Source organism: Neodiprion pinetum, chromosome 3 (assembly GCF_021155775.2).
Source record: "Neodiprion pinetum isolate iyNeoPine1 chromosome 3, iyNeoPine1.2, whole genome shotgun sequence".
Taxonomy (NCBI): domain Eukaryota; kingdom Metazoa; phylum Arthropoda; class Insecta; order Hymenoptera; family Diprionidae; genus Neodiprion; species Neodiprion pinetum.
This window is the reverse complement of record NC_060234.1, coordinates 42,975,652-42,990,879: the sequence shown is the minus strand read 5'-3', so window position 1 is coordinate 42,990,879 and position 15,228 is coordinate 42,975,652. Positions and strand designations below refer to the sequence as shown.

General features: G+C 40.6%; 2 protein-coding genes across 3 annotated transcripts; one reads left to right on the top strand and one right to left on the bottom strand.

Annotated features, from left to right (window-relative positions):
• Nucleotides 1-750: 750 nt before the first annotated feature.
• On the bottom strand, nucleotides 751-4,988 carry LOC124214135 (ATPase family gene 2 protein homolog A). Its single transcript, XM_046616196.2, has 5 exons — nucleotides 4,736-4,988; nucleotides 4,443-4,628; nucleotides 2,921-4,359; nucleotides 2,571-2,834; nucleotides 751-2,410 (listed from the first exon to the last, which is right to left on the bottom strand). Exons 1-5 carry the CDS (start codon nucleotides 4,917-4,919, stop codon nucleotides 2,084-2,086), a joined length of 2,400 nt encoding a protein of 799 aa, XP_046472152.1. The 5' UTR covers nucleotides 4,920-4,988; the 3' UTR covers nucleotides 751-2,083.
• A 1,819-nt stretch (nucleotides 4,989-6,807) lies between these two features.
• On the top strand, nucleotides 6,808-14,784 carry LOC124214136 (uncharacterized). 2 transcript variants are annotated; one of them, XM_046616197.2, is made up of 7 exons: nucleotides 6,808-7,240; nucleotides 8,274-8,411; nucleotides 10,462-10,565; nucleotides 13,060-13,330; nucleotides 13,421-13,563; nucleotides 13,730-13,884; nucleotides 13,973-14,784. In XM_046616197.2, the coding sequence occupies exons 1-7, from the start codon at nucleotides 7,168-7,170 to the stop codon at nucleotides 14,028-14,030; spliced, it is 942 nt and encodes a 313-aa protein (XP_046472153.1). In that variant the 5' UTR covers nucleotides 6,808-7,167; the 3' UTR covers nucleotides 14,031-14,784. The 2 variants fall into 2 exon arrangements, with proteins under 2 accessions (XP_046472153.1, XP_046472154.1); XM_046616198.2 differs by lacking the exon at nucleotides 6,808-7,240 and adding an exon at nucleotides 7,964-8,107.
• The last annotated feature ends 444 nt before the right edge of the window (nucleotides 14,785-15,228 follow it).

Genomic DNA, 15,228 nt, shown 5'->3' with positions numbered 1-15,228 from the left:
AAATGTGAGTTAAAATACACTCGAAATTTTGAACAGCTTCGTTAGTTAACTCCCATTAAAAAAAAATAGTCGACAATGAACGTTTCGCTTAAAAATTATCATATTTGATTGATTTGAAAAAAAAAGACTGTAATTTTCCCGACATGAAAGATATTTTTTCTCCATTATGTGATTTTATTATTTACATTTTCTCGCTGTTACTTAAATATTTAGCTATATAATTATTGATTGCTTTCAGTTTTTAACCATTCGTATACGATAATAGTACAAAATAAATGATTATAAACCAATAACAAAAAGCTATGTTACTATTTGTGCACGGCGAGTATAACATTTTTATAATATTTAATGGCGACTGTAATTATATTTTATCTAATATTTTTTAAACTCGTCGTGTTTACAATAAATGATTTCGATTCATTTTTCGCGCGAGCCCGAATTCTGTAGCTATCAATGTGCTAATGAAATTTCTATTATTTTTTATAATTTTCTCATAATCTTATTAGTAAAATCTGTAAAGAAAAAAATTATGTTATTAGTTACACAATATTTTTGATGTGTTCTAATACTGAAAATATTTCTTAGTATTCGAGGTATAACCCGAGGTGGTTAGCGGTGGTAGTTGGAGGTGGTTGGTGGTGGTCGAGGGTGGTTAGGGGTGGTTGCGGGTGATCGAGGTGGACGAAGAGGAGGCCGAGGATTTCTGCACGGTGAGTATACCATTTTTATAATATTTAAAGGCAATTGTAATTGTATTCTATGTAAAATTTATTAAACTTGTCATGTTTACAATAAATTATTTAAATTCATTTTTCACGCAAGCGCAAATTCAGTAGCTATAAATGCGCTAATAAAATTTATTATATAATTGATTAATTAATTAATTATAATAATCCTTACACAATATTTTTGATGTGTTCGCATACTGAAAATATTTATTGCTATTCCAGGTATAACCCAAAGTGCTTAGCGGTGGTCGTCAAAGGTGGTTGGCGGTGGGTGGAGGTGTCTGGAGGTCGATGAGGTCGACTCCCCATCAAAAAAAAAATAGCCGACAATCACCTTTTCAGGTCTTTAAATCAGGACAATGCTGCGTTAAATGCTGTCACATATACGGAGCATCCATTTCATCTTGATCAAAATTAGCGCATCCGTGATGTATTAGAGTTACTCTGAATTTTTTTCCATCCGAACACATTTCGAAAAGCAATTCTGCTTCACTACCCAATGTAGATACTTCACTTGCGACTAGCTAAAACAGCGTTTCGATTCTATGCCTACGAAAATTCAAGATCAAGAGAGCAAATGAAATGTTGTTGGAATAATTACGAATATTAATGTTGAACAATACATGGAGAAGCACGGGGACGAAGGTGGTCGGAGGTGGTTGGAGATGGTTGAAGGTGTTTGGAAATGGTAGAATGTGATTGGAGCTGGTAGGAGTCGATAGGAGCTGGTAGGAGGTGGTAGGAGGTGGTAGGGGGTGGTAAGAGGTGACAGGGGGTGTTTGGTGGTGGTTGGAGGTGGTAGGTAGGAGGTGTTTGGAGGTAGATGGAGTTGATCGGCGGCGGTCCATGTCGTCGATAGGGGGTCGAGGAGGTCGAGGAGGAAGTGGCGGAGGGGGTCGAGGTGGACAAGGAGGATGAAGGTGGATAAAAGTGGTCGGAAGTGGTCGGTGGCGGTCGGAGGTGGTTGGCGGTGGACGGGGTCACGCGTCTTCTCACGGGGATGATCGAGGTGATCGGCCAGTAGTCTTACGTACTCACTTTGTACCGACTCAATGCCAAGCTGTCATATCGACACTACTTCGGCTGCTACGAATGTCGGTGCGAGCCCGTTAAGTAGAGTCGATAGAGCACAACCCTCCTAGGCTCCCAGGCCCACCGAGGCCCACTTGCCCGGCAAATACTGGTCACAAAAATTTACCCAGGGGTATCCGTTCTTACATTTTTCAGCCAACAGTGAGTTGTACGCATTTGCAACCTAAGGTTATGCAAATTTCTACACACTTCGCTAAATATTCTATACGAAATACACTTGAGGTGATAAGGTTATTAAATATTCGCGGAAAATTTATATTGAGTCAGTTTTTAGTCAAATAATCTTCGTACAATTTAATTAACGAGGCAGGCGTTCTGGGTGTCACAATAGATAAGGCTGCTTTGAAATGTTCTTTGGTAATCTCAGTCGCATTCAAATTCTCCTCAAGAGCCTTCATTGCAGCTTCATGACAGATTGCCTGAACCTCTGCACCCGAATAACCCTCCGTCAAGTAGACCAGGTCATTTATATCCACGTCAGCAGAAACCGGCATTTTACGAAGTTTAATGTCAAATATTTCTTGTCTCGTTTCGGAATCCGGTAATGGAACGTACACTATTCTGTCCAGACGTCCAGGTCGAAGCAGTGCCTAATAAAAAAAAATACATTTAATACTATGCATCATTTTTTCAACTTATCAAATAACTTTTGGTTTGATACTTTTTTTCTAATGTGGGCCTTTCATACAAGTCATATCCATTAAGCTGAACAACACTGTACTGCAATTTTCCATTCAATCCAAGCCTCACCTTATCAATCCTGTCCGGCCTATTAGTGGCCGCTACCAGAGTGACATTACCCAACTCAGTGACACCGTCAAGCTCAGTTAATAATTGAGCCAAAACACGCTCCTGGACATTACTACCAGTACTGCTTCCAGACGCCCTTTCACCTCCAATTGCATCGATCTCATCGATGAAAATAATAGATGGCGCAACTTGTCTGGCTTTTCTGAAAACCTCTCTCACTGCCCTTTCTGACTCCCCCACCCACTTGGAAAACAATTCTGGTCCCTAAAAGAAACAGATATCTTAGTTGAAAACTATATTGGATACCAGCTGAAATGCTATTCGGCCTTAAGGAAATAAAAAATAGCTACCTTGATGTTGAGAAAATTCAGCTGACTTTCTGTGGCAAGTGCTTTGGCAATCATTGTCTTTGAACAACCAGGTGGACCGAACATGAGAACACCTCTGGGTGGGGTTATCCCCATTCTAACAAATGCTTCTGGATGCATCAAGGGCCATTCAACGGCTTGCTGTAATTTTAGTTTCAGATCTTTCTGCCCACCGATATCCGACCATTTTACGTTCGGCACTTCAACAAGAACTTCTTTCATTGCCGATGGTGAGACCATCGTTAAGGCGTAATTAAAATTCTCCATGGTCAAAATGATTTCAACATCTCGTTCATCTGAACATGTCTGAGATGTTCTCCAATGCTTTATCGCATGCATCGTCGCCCTAGAACAGAGGCTAAAGAGATCCGCTGCGACAAATCCATGCGTGACAAAAGAAATTTCACCAATGTCTGAATCACTGAGATTATTGGGAATTTTGGATAATAATTTGAGCAAAATTTCTTTGCGCATTCTTTGTGTAGGCACGGATACCTCAAACTCCTTGTCAATTCTGCCATGTCTGCGCAGAGCAGGATCCAAAGCATGCGGCTGCGAACTTGTAGCTATGACTAGAATGTCGGCATTTGAACTTTGAAGCTCATCAAACAGCGCCAACAGCGTTGACAGGACCCTCTTCTCTTGATCGCTACTGGATTTGTTTTTTTTTCCGCACATATTGTCAATGTCGTCTATGAAAATTATACTCGGAGCATTTCTTCTAGCTTCCGCAAATATTTCTCTCAACTTGACCTCTGTCTCACCTACATACTTGCTATAAATTTCTGAATTGTTTACTGTCAATATGTGTGCACCAGATTCAGCCATCACTGCTTTCGCTATCAACGATTTCCCAACCCCCAGCGTTCCATACAGTAAGATGCCCCTCGTTACGTCAAAACCTTTCATCATTTTATATTTCCCAAGGGCTAAATCAGTCGCATGTTTCACTTCCTCTATGAAATCGTCATAGCCAGCTATATCAGATGATTTCACAACGCTGCTGGTTTCAGGACCTTTTTCCTCTACCTCGCTGTTCATAATTGTCCATTTTGTTGAGTAGAGGGCTTTGTAAAATATCACCCTATCCGAACTGCTTTCGGATAAGTTCAGATCGCCAAAATGCTCCTCTAAGTTTCTGGGTACTGGCGCTGTGATCCGATTATCAGCAGTCAAATTTTCACCATTAATATCTAAAATTTTATAGATCAATTTCTTCCCATAATAAGGCACACATATTCTGTTCCCAATGGTAAATATTTTCTGTTCATGATAATTTTTTATCAATATATCCAACTCCGTCGTGACTTCCGGCAATTTTTGATTGCCAACATACTCGATACTGATTTGCGTGGCCAGACCAACATCTGATGTAAGCTTTTCGATTCTGACACGCCCTTCAAGCTTGTTCAAATCGATGGCTGAACAAAGAAAGCAAAAAATTTTCAAAAGAATAAAGGAAAAGGAAAAATTACTCAACCAGTGTACGCACTGTGAAACCTACCTTGCCTTGTCAAGCAGACGCTCGTCAGACTCTTTTCGTTGGTTGGCCATGCAATTTTGACAGATGTATTTTGTCCGACATTCAGAACAACTGGATCGCCAATAGCGATTTTACACAACTGCATAGCCGACTGAGCCACGAAAACCATGTCGTTTAACTCACGTGTAGAAATATTCTTTGGTTGTTCTAAAATGTATAATATATGGTATTAAAAGTTGAAAGTTTTTCAACATCGTCTCAGAGTCGTGAAGTTCTCTTGTCAACACAAGCATAACCTCAAATGTCTCGCTCACCTTGTGACTTGTAGACTTCGACGCTGCTGTATAATATACCATGTCGAATATAATTGTGACTCCAAGCTTTCGCACATGGTGGACAATTTTCTTCGTGGACGGTAATGTCCTTTTGGGATAAGACCGCTTCGCATTTCTCGCACGAGTACCAAAGCGCCGAGCCTTTCTTCGACTTAGGTGACATTTCGAGGTTACCATACCGGATTCACAAGTAATTCGAGCCGCATGATGAGCACAAGACGCATGACTTGAGAGCGCGTTATTTTCTTGTAGAGTGAGAGCAGCCCCTGCTTAGAAGACCAATCACATTGTTAGGTAAATCGGAAAGGGCTAATCAACCAACAGCAGACCTGGTTTCGTAGTTACGCCTGCGAGTAAACTATTTGGCATTGCAAAATGTAATGCAAGTTGCATTCGTGTAGGCGGAAATACCTTGTTTGAACTCCATACTATTATTGGACACAACGAACGAGATAATAAAAATTATTGTTTGCTTAAGCATTTCGATACGATCAACACCTGTGAATTCTAATGATCCATCTGGAATAAATCGATCACGTCTAGTGAGTGCATCACTAAAATTTCTCAAGGTCTGTAATCAGAATGAGCGCGTCGAAAATTGAATTACTATTCGAAATTAAAATAACTTGAATAATTGTTAGTCATTTTTATTATGTAGCTTGAACTTTTAGAATGTGAATGATACTATTATTTTTCGGTCACACATTCATCAATGATTTTGCTACAAATTTAAAACAAACCAATCAAATATAATGCCAAAATTACGACCGAAAGAGGGTCAAGTATTTTTGACAATGAGAGTATAGAACAATTAGGGAACATTAATTATTAGATGCGTCCTACGTCCTACGTCCTACGTATCAAAATACTGAATTCTCCATCATCAATGCATTGTTTGCAGCTGGTTGTGTTTAAATAGATGTGAGCTCACTTACACGAATACTAATTTCACTTATATGCAGGGATGCAGAATCCTTTCGTGTGATATATCGTTGTTAGACGATCTTTTATTCGGAGAAGTATCAATCAATTATTATGCTTTCAACATTTTGCAGACTATGCATCCTCAAATATCACATAAGACTGATAACGAATGCTATTGTAATAAATAATTTTAACTAATTACTACCGTAATAAACTCGACTATAACTCTTCTAATGGGTATGGATACTCATTCAATAATAGTAGAGATGGATAATACCATTTTTATTAGGTATCAGTTTTGTTTTTAATCTGATATTGCCCATTACAAAACGACGTTGCAACACAATCGAATTGTCAAATAATACGAGCAATGCTGGACCTTTATTTTAAGCCCTCCTTTGAGACAGTTTCAGCTAAGACCCACAGTTTGATTGTACTTCATAAACTTTCCGAATCACCAATTCACAATAGACTGTCGCATTTTACAATTGAAATAAGTTCATTACGATGGATTGGGGCGATCAGCAATGACGCAATCGCGTTGATTGCGGTTCCAAGCATGCTCCTACCATGAGCACTGTTCAAATAATGGCATCGCGAGCCAAAAGAGGAATTACAAAGAGCTATTTATGCCCGAGAGATCGATTCCAATCGTTCTGTTAGCCACCTGCGATATCAGGAATATAATTGACACCGTGTGATTTGTGACGTCGAATAGACATGCAGCGTTCGGGATGACTCGACTCCGTAAAGGTGTACGTACGAGCTACGTACAGTGAAATCGCATCCGGCGTCGAAGCGTTTTAAAATAAAAGCAGAACCGCGAGTCTTGAGCGCGGTCCTCCTCCAGGTTCGGCAGGTTCTTTGTGCCTCTTCGCGCATCTCTATCACTCCTCACATCCCACCATCCTCTATCTCTTTCAATCTCCGTCTCTTCCATCAATCTGTCAGCGGCACAAACGATGAGGACCTAAGGATCTCTCCCGATCTTCTGGAGGGTGCAGAGAGGAAAGGGGAGGCTGGGAAGGAGGGAGGGAGGGAGGGAGGAACGACGGGACGGCGATCCCGAAGGTAATTAAAATCTGCAAATCTCTCGGCTGACATACGGAGGAACAAACGTTCACCGCGAGAACGGACGACGGGTGATCGAGATTAATAGACAGTCCTGTCAGCAGCGGTCTCCTCATCGCGACCAGTGACCGAGCACTGTCCAGTCTCTCCTGAGATTGCAACCTGCGTGGGCCATCGGCCATCGTAAACCGTATTGTGGATCGATAGGGCGTGTGACTGGTAGACATCTGCAAGTATTCCGTTTGCTGGTCGAGTGAACAAATAATCGGGGAAAAGGGAGCTGGCCGGTGTTGGGACCAAGAGACGCACGGAATGAGATAACGGACAGGAAACCGCATCCCTGAGGCAACTTTCTAACTGAGGAACACGGAAAGATATCTACTCGCCTTCCAGATCTCAAACACGCGGTCGGACCCATGAGGAGCACGAGGGGATGGTGGATCGTCCTTGGCGGCTTCACCCTGATTTATCTTGGAAATGTTTGCTTAGGTAGGCGAGACCTTGGTGGTGGAAACACCTGCTGAGGATACATTTTTTCCTTTTACCATATACCCTAGAACCACTTAGCTCGACACGTTGGAGGCTCGTTAAAAAATTTATCAATTGGTTGAATCACTAGAAGTTACAAATATCACAATTTTCTTATTCAATTGTAACAAGAAACAAAATAATTCATCTGCCTTTCGCGTGGTCGTCAAAATTGAATATTTTAAATAATATCACCTGCTGATAAAATACTGAAACTCTTTTACGGCATCTCATTTCTCAAAACATGTTTTCTCATCTGATGAGAGTAAATTAGTTCATGTGTCAACACTCGGAGTGAGAAATTGACTAACCCTGACTTATAATTCATTAGTTGCGATAATTGATTCTAAGTAACGTTGATAATTAAGTTCGTAGTCGTGATATGAAAAAACAACGTGCTCATTCAACTGTAGATTTATATTCTCTTAATAACCGATCGTTGACATATTTATTATTCAAGGCTCATTTGTTCTGAATCCATTTTTTTGGAACCAAAAAGTACTTGTAAACCACTTTCTACTCTTAGCCCTTCTACACAACGCGTCTGTAAAATTGTCTGATACTACGTTGATTGTCTGAGTGATAAATCAGGGGAAAGGTAAAGTGTTGACTCATTGTTAAAATTCATATGATCAAACGGCAGTTCTACCCAGTTCTAACTCGCAGTTCATTCGGACAATCGAACTCAATGACGTCTTCATTGGCAACGAACGGCGAGACGAGCTCCGAGGTATTTTATTTGTTCAGACTACGGACAAAGTTATATTGGAACTGAAGCTGATTGTGAGCTATGAATTAACTAGGACTACAATAAACTGTTCGCCACTAGTAAGTCGTCTGGATTCTAATTATTTCCGCCACAATTTTCAAGCGGCAAAGTCCCGAAACGAAGAATACTGGCTAGAATCAAATTTGCCTCTTGGAAGATTAAAAGGGAACTACAATTTTAACCGTTTTCCATACTAATTTTCAATCTTTGACTTTATACTTCCAGCGAACGAGGTGGAAAACGAATCCCCTGCAGAAGAAGTAATAAGAACCACTGAGGCTAGCGAGTTGGCAAGTCAAGAGCAAGAGCAACCGCAGCATCTCTGCTGCGTGAAACATGAAAGAATGATAGAAGTGGGCCACGGTAAGTTGAACATTTGATAGCTTTCCTCGAGTAAGAAAAAAGAAAAAAGAAGAGAGACCAACGGAAGAATAAATACCTACTTCGCGTAACAGTGAAGGAATGCAAAGACGCTTATATTATTCTATACATTTGTTTAATAAATTTCACTTGCATTGCGTAGACGAAACATACACATGCACCTTATAAAACATATTATACATGCAATCACTCCCGAGAACGTTTAAGCAATTGAAACTCGCGTGAAAATAGGGGGCAGACACAGACGGACCTTCCGGCTGATGTGCAGCATTAATACACAGTGATTCAAAGGCAATCAACGATGGGCAAAGCTGATTTGACGAATTGCAATATTGCAACGCTCTATAATGATTTTTGCACTTTGTCGTAAGGTAACAGCTGCCTTGGTGAAAATGATTTCAACGATTTTCTAAGAATTATTAGGAAAATTGAAATATTTCGTGAAAATTTGTAAAAAAAATTTTTTTCGTACCAAATTGCAAATGTGCATAATTTCTCGTAAAAACATTTAGATTTGCATGAAAATTTGTATTTTTTCTGTAAAAAATCTACAAACTAGTACAGATTTTAAATCTAAGAGGTCACTTGGAGTGAATTTCATCCCAAACATGTTTTAAATAAAGACATTTTTCTCGACATTTTTGCCACTTTCTGTAACTTTACCGATGTTTTACAATACTTAAACAATCAATTTTAGTTAGGAAAGCTGAGAATTTTTTCTACAATCCATAAACAATACCTAAATATTTTTTTTACATTTTTAGAACTCATTTTTGAAGCACAATATCACGTTTGGGGTCAATTTCACCCCGTGTGGCCGTTACGCGAATCTACTGAGATGTGACCTACTATAGGGTCAAAGAAAATTAACCATTCTTCGCGAAAAATCATCGAATCTTCCAATTTCCGTAAAAATTCGCAGTAGTAGAAACTTTCACCAGGGTGTCGTGTACGGCAAGAAGCGATAAAAAATGCAACCTGGACATTGCGGATCGCGTCGATGCCTCGTGGATGGCGGAGGTTCGCGTGAATCACGAGCACGTTTTTTGTAACCGCCCACCCTAGCGCCTAGTGGCCGCCGATGCAGCCGCTCATCCGTACCAAAAATAGCAGAGTCACATTACCGACACGATGATCCCCGTCCGCGTGATCACGGCATCTAATTTAACGCGAGTCACAACTCAAATTTGTTTTCTGCAGAACGATCAACAGGCGCCGCCGATCATATACATAGGTATACACGTCTATAAAAGTCTTTCGCATCTCTCGTAAAACGGTTGAATAACCAGACACCGATTAAATTCCGTCCTGGCAAAAAGCTGCATGCAGATCAGAAGAGGATAGCATGAGGCATTCCATACGCCAATTTTACTGGCGGTACAGTTATACGATGTGTTAATGAAAATATTCGTTAATTAGCTAATTTCTACTTCGTAAGATAATATCACTTTCGACGAAAATCAAACCCAGACAGTAAAAAACATTAAAATCGTCATTGTGACGATTCTTACAAGCAAGGTATCCCAGGTAGATCTCTCAGATTCGATTTCTTTTGTAATATGTTATAGTAGGCTAAAAACTACGCGAGACGTATTTTTTTTATTGAAATGCCATTAAACACTTCAAGGGGGTGAAACCACCCTCCAAAGTAAGGCATGTCAAGCGGCGATTTGGCAGTTTTTTCTTTTTTATTTCAATTGAAAAAATTACATATCTCACTTCTCGTTATGAGCAAACCTTTCCAGTTGGATTGGTTAAAAAATATTATGTTCTTGTGGGTGACACTGCCAAATCACGACTTGTCGTGCCTTACTTTGGAGGGTGGTAATCCCCTTAAAGTGTTTAATGGCGGATAAAAAAAAATGCGTTCTGCTTAATTTTTAGTCTACTATAACATATTGCAAAAGAAATAAAATCGGAGAGACGGACCTGCGATACCTTTTTTGTAAGTTTTGTGCTGCGTGAGTCATTACTCGTGCGAATCGCTCGAGATAAAACTTCTGTAATCCTCCGATCAAATGTCTGCCCACAGGTATGTCCGATCAAATGATTCAGGTCGACGTCGGTCACTGCCGCAGGCTTTGCCCCCGCCACGTTGTGAACGACCCAGGGGACCCCGGTCGACCCGCGATTCAGGTAAACAACAAACAAATTCTTGCGTTACTTGTGATATTTCTGTGTACTTTTAGTGACTGGATAGCGGCATTCGTTTCTCTACCTGCCCTTTTCTTTTCTCTTTATGCATAGCTGATTTAGCGCGCATATCGAGTTGCAAATATCTTTTGTATGCAGATGATTTAATTATAATATGTATATTGATCTTGATATCCGTGAGAAGTAAATCAATATGTTGATATGGTGAATAATGAAATTGCTAAAATTGTTAATTGGCGTAAACTTAACTGTCTCAAACTAAATGCTTCTGACAATGAGATACAAGCAATTATACTTGACAGTAGATTGAAAATTTATGGTGGCGATTGTAAGTTGGCTCCAAGCATTATTGTAAATAATTGTGACATTCCTTACGCTAATTCAGTCAAGTATCTCGGAGTAACAATTGATAATACTTTATCACGGGATAATCAGGTGACGCATTTATGTAATCGTACTAAGAAAAACTTGGCCCGATTAAAAATTAATAATGAAATATGTAATGAGCAATTAGGGATTAAGTTGATGACAACCCTCATTTTTCCAATATTTGATTATTGCAGTGAAGCTTTTACAAATATTAATAATATACTGACAAGTTATTGACTCTTGAAAAGTATAGACGGTATCTTGTACATCCAGGTAAGATTACACTATACTGCAGTTTCCATAAAGCAAGATCAGTGGCGAAAGAATGCGGGTCCCAGCCGGACTTGCACGAGCTCTTGAGTCATCGCCAAAAGGATATACTTATGTACGTATGTACGTACGTTAATACATACGTATGTATACGTATAAAACGGAGAATGGGAAAGATGCGAAAGATGCGTACTGCACAAAAACGAGCCGGACTACCTTTCTCAGCTGGACTCGATCCTCCCAAGTATTTCACCCTCGTCGACGACGATCCTCTTCGTCGGAGGGATTGAAATTCGCCTCAGGAATTTCATCACGCGATCCACGCTTTGTCCTGCAGTAAAAAACTTTCAAGATGTCTTCTCGTTATACGTACAGGTATACCTATACTTATACCGCGGACGTGGTATCCGCAGGTATTTCTCCGAAATTTGTCCCGAAAAAAATTATCCACTGCCACGATGTGCAACTCTTCGAACCATCCGCAATGCAGTCTTCCCGTGGTGTTTCACACTGTGTCGATTTCACCATTATTAACAACGAGTCCAGTGACTCGGGTGCATACAGATGCAAACTGTCATCTCCTCGATTCGCTCTTTCACGGTCCTTCGAGTTCATCCGATCAATGCAGATTTCGAAGTATGAAATTGCACAGAAAAATGAACCTTGGAGTACGTCGAGTCGTATGGGTGTTGGAAATTTTAGATTGTTGTTACCTCTTTCAGATCACTGCCCGTTGCTGAAAATCCGCATTCTGGCAGTGATACCGAAAGTAATTCGATGTGACGACTTTCAAATTTTTTTAAAAATATGATTAAAGAATAATTTTACTCAAATTCAGGGTATATGAAGGAACAATATTTGATCGATATTTCGTAAAATTTTTATCCTGAAATTTAGAAAATTCAGACGTTCAGAAATGGTTTTGCGGGGCTCAGAATTTTCGCGGTGGATACGGTAAATGAAGCTGGCTTTATATGAAATGAAAGAACCAAATATTTTCTGTCAGTAGGTGAGTGTAGCTAGCGATTGAACGAAGGATTTTTATAAAAATTGAAACTTGAATTTTTAGCAGAGTTTTATGTAAAAAAGTACGATCTTCGGTACAATTTACGCCTTGTAAAATAATTTTTGATCAAAAAAAGAAATCCTTCGCTCAATCACTACCTACCTACACTCACCTACTAACAAAAAATATTTGGTTTTTTGATTTCAGATAAAGCTAGCATGAGTTATCGTGTCCACCGCGACGATACTGGTTCTCCAAAAACCAGTTCTAAACGACTGAATTTTCAAAATTTTGAATGAAAATTTTACGAAATATCGTTCAAATATTATTCTTTCGTATGCTTTTTTTTACCCTTCGAGACCCACGTAACCCCTCGTAAAATCAACGAGTGACCGTTGTGTTCCTTTTATCGAAAGAGCAACGAGCCAATCGAACCCGTTCGTGGAGCGAAATGGGATGAGATAAGGGCGAGACGGTGCCGAGTCGGGAGGGAGAGATCCTGCAGGAGAGATATCCCGATGTTTACGAAGGCTATTTTGGTCACGTGATGCAATCGCGTCGAAGCGTCGTGCCGCCCACGCCGTGGATGCGGATCAGGACTGCACGCGGCGTTCTGTTTCGCGTCCTTGGAAGGTCGGATCACCGGGGGTCAGCGATCCGACACGGGGGCGACAACACGACACTAAACTTGGCATCGGGCAAGATATACCCCAAGAGATATCGCCCGTAACTCTGCCGACCTCCTTCTCGGGTTCAAAAAAGCTCGAGACTCCGGGGGATTCCTGGATTTCATCGCACTCCGATCTGTGAGAAATCATTGTTGTCTTCCAGAGATGTCCCATCGATTGGCACTGCCGACCGAACGCTGCAAGGCTTGAGAGGGTCTCCACCCTTCAGGGGGTCCGCATCATCGAAGCCCTCGATTCCTGCGATTGTACACCAAAGCAATCCTGCACCAGAGAACCTTACAATTACGTTGTTTATCCTGGAACTCCCCATCAAGCTAACATGGACGTTGGTATGTGCATGGGACGCTGTTCGGGCAGGGGATTTGGGTGCAAACCTTTGAGAAACAGAACGATAAGTATTGTCGGTCCCAACGGTAAGTCGAATTTAACAGTCTCTCTATAAGATCACGTCAAGTTCTCACGGATCCGTGTCAGCTTACACAATCTTCTCTTATTATTTCCAGGTGACGAAGTTCATCAAGTGATCGAAGCCTGTGGATGCAGCGGTGATTGCTACAGGATGACTCACATCGAGACCGTCTTGGACTTCAGCGAGATCGAAATAAGAAACGGCACAAACTCTGCGGAGGTCAAGCCTCTCGTTAGGGTGAGAATTTGGACCTTTTGTCTACACGCACTGTTGCAATGTCCGTGATATCGCTTCAAATCACTTCGGAACCCTAAAGAGGACTTTTGAAAGGACTGAATATTCTTTTCGCTGGTATGCTTCCGCGTTTCCGGACTTTGATAAATCGTTTCCGATCATTTAACAGGCTATCGACGTCGGTCAGTGCGTCGGTGCTTGTGCAGGGAAGGAGACGGAGACGTGTATGCTCCGGGACAAGAAAGACCCGTCCAGGTGTCTCGCCGGTCTATATTCAAAGCAGCATTCTTGCACTCCGGCCAGATTTAAAATCCACGAGTATAGGTGAAGTATTCCCGCATTGTCAGATATTTTTACTTTCGCCAAACAAAGCTTCGTAGTCCAATGCAGACTTTTCTTTTTCTCTACCTAGATCTCGGAGAGGCGGAATGAGAGAAATAATCGCTATCACACAGTGTGCTTGTGTCTAAATATATTATCGCTTCTTCGTCGTTAAGTCGCGACTATGACGTCATTTCGGAAATAATTCGAGACCAACTTCAAGTCTGCACAAAGATGTGACGAAAAGAAATTTCCGATTGGGGAAACGTAGGGCGAGACTGGCCAACCTAAAACAAAATTACCAACTATCATTTCCGGCAAAGATGAATGAAACAAAGTGATTCCAAAGCGTCTCGGATGAAAATCAGGAAAAATCGTACAGTCATTCGTACTTATGATGTAATTTTTGCGTTTAGTTTAAATTTAATTAGCTGATTTGTTAGTCACGCCTATAGTCGCCAAAATTTTTCGGCTTCTTCTTTGGTGCACATTATTTGTAATTGAACAAATTTTTTGGATAGCCGATTCAGTCCCACTCTTCCAGTTCTTATCGATTTCGCCGGAGTCACGTGGCGTATACAGTTTTGTCTTTCTCGCCGTGACAGGGAACAACTTTTTTAGACATCCAGTTCTGCCTCACCCTCCCCTACATTTTATAGCGAATAACAAACTTAGTACTAAAGCACCTGCCGGTATACAAGTTTTCGAAATTTTCATTGCCACTGATCTTTGGGCGCCACATATTATCACATGTGTATACAAAAACATTCTTTGTTTTATCATCGTCATCAAGAAGCGTGAGATATTATCTGGTAATTATTATCTTATAGTTGGTATTCTACGCAGACACTGCACGCTTGCATTACGTGTATCAGTTTTGAATAATAAATTTCTAAATTTTTATATCGTATTATATTATCCTTTCCCCTAAAAGAAAAACAAGCGACTCTTGCATCAATGTACGATTTGATGCTGATCGTCAGAGAACGCGACCTTGCATTCGAACCAATAATTTGAACTTCGTTCAAGGAGTGACACACAAATGAAATTCCCTATGAATTCAAAATATCCATATAAGTTCCTAGTCAATCAGCACGACGCGCGCGGCGAGCAAATAGTTCCGCAATGAATATTAACGTATATACGTCTAATAAAGTTCGCGTAGGGTGTAATTATGACGCAGTTGGACAATCTGTCCGAATATATGTAGGTATAATTGAAATATAAATTGTAGACGATCCATTGCACGGGTATCTGCCAATTCCCCTAAGTAAACGATATTATCATTCGACCCGCTTTGTTACCCGAAAGGAAGTGATAAACTAACCAATTGAGATCAGCCTCACG

Excerpts from the sequence above, each read along its gene's own strand:
- LOC124214136 (XM_046616197.2), top strand. The coding sequence starts at position 7,168 with ATGAGGAGCACGAGGGGATGGTGGATCGTCCTTGGCGGCTTCACCCTG. Across the intron at positions 8,412-10,461 it reads AATGATAGAAGTGGGCCACG|GTATGTCCGATCAAATGATT; the intron begins GTAAGTTGAACA and ends GTCTGCCCACAG. Across the intron at positions 13,564-13,729 it reads AGGTCAAGCCTCTCGTTAGG|GCTATCGACGTCGGTCAGTG; the intron begins GTGAGAATTTGG and ends ATCATTTAACAG.
- LOC124214135 (XM_046616196.2), bottom strand. The coding sequence starts at position 4,919 with ATGTCACCTAAGTCGAAGAAAGGCTCGGCGCTTTGGTACTCGTGCGAG. Across the intron at positions 4,629-4,735 it reads CGAAGTCTACAAGTCACAAG|AACAACCAAAGAATATTTCT; the intron begins GTGAGCGAGACA and ends TATACATTTTAG. Across the intron at positions 2,411-2,570 it reads GGCCGGACAGGATTGATAAG|GCACTGCTTCGACCTGGACG; the intron begins GTGAGGCTTGGA and ends TTTTTTTATTAG.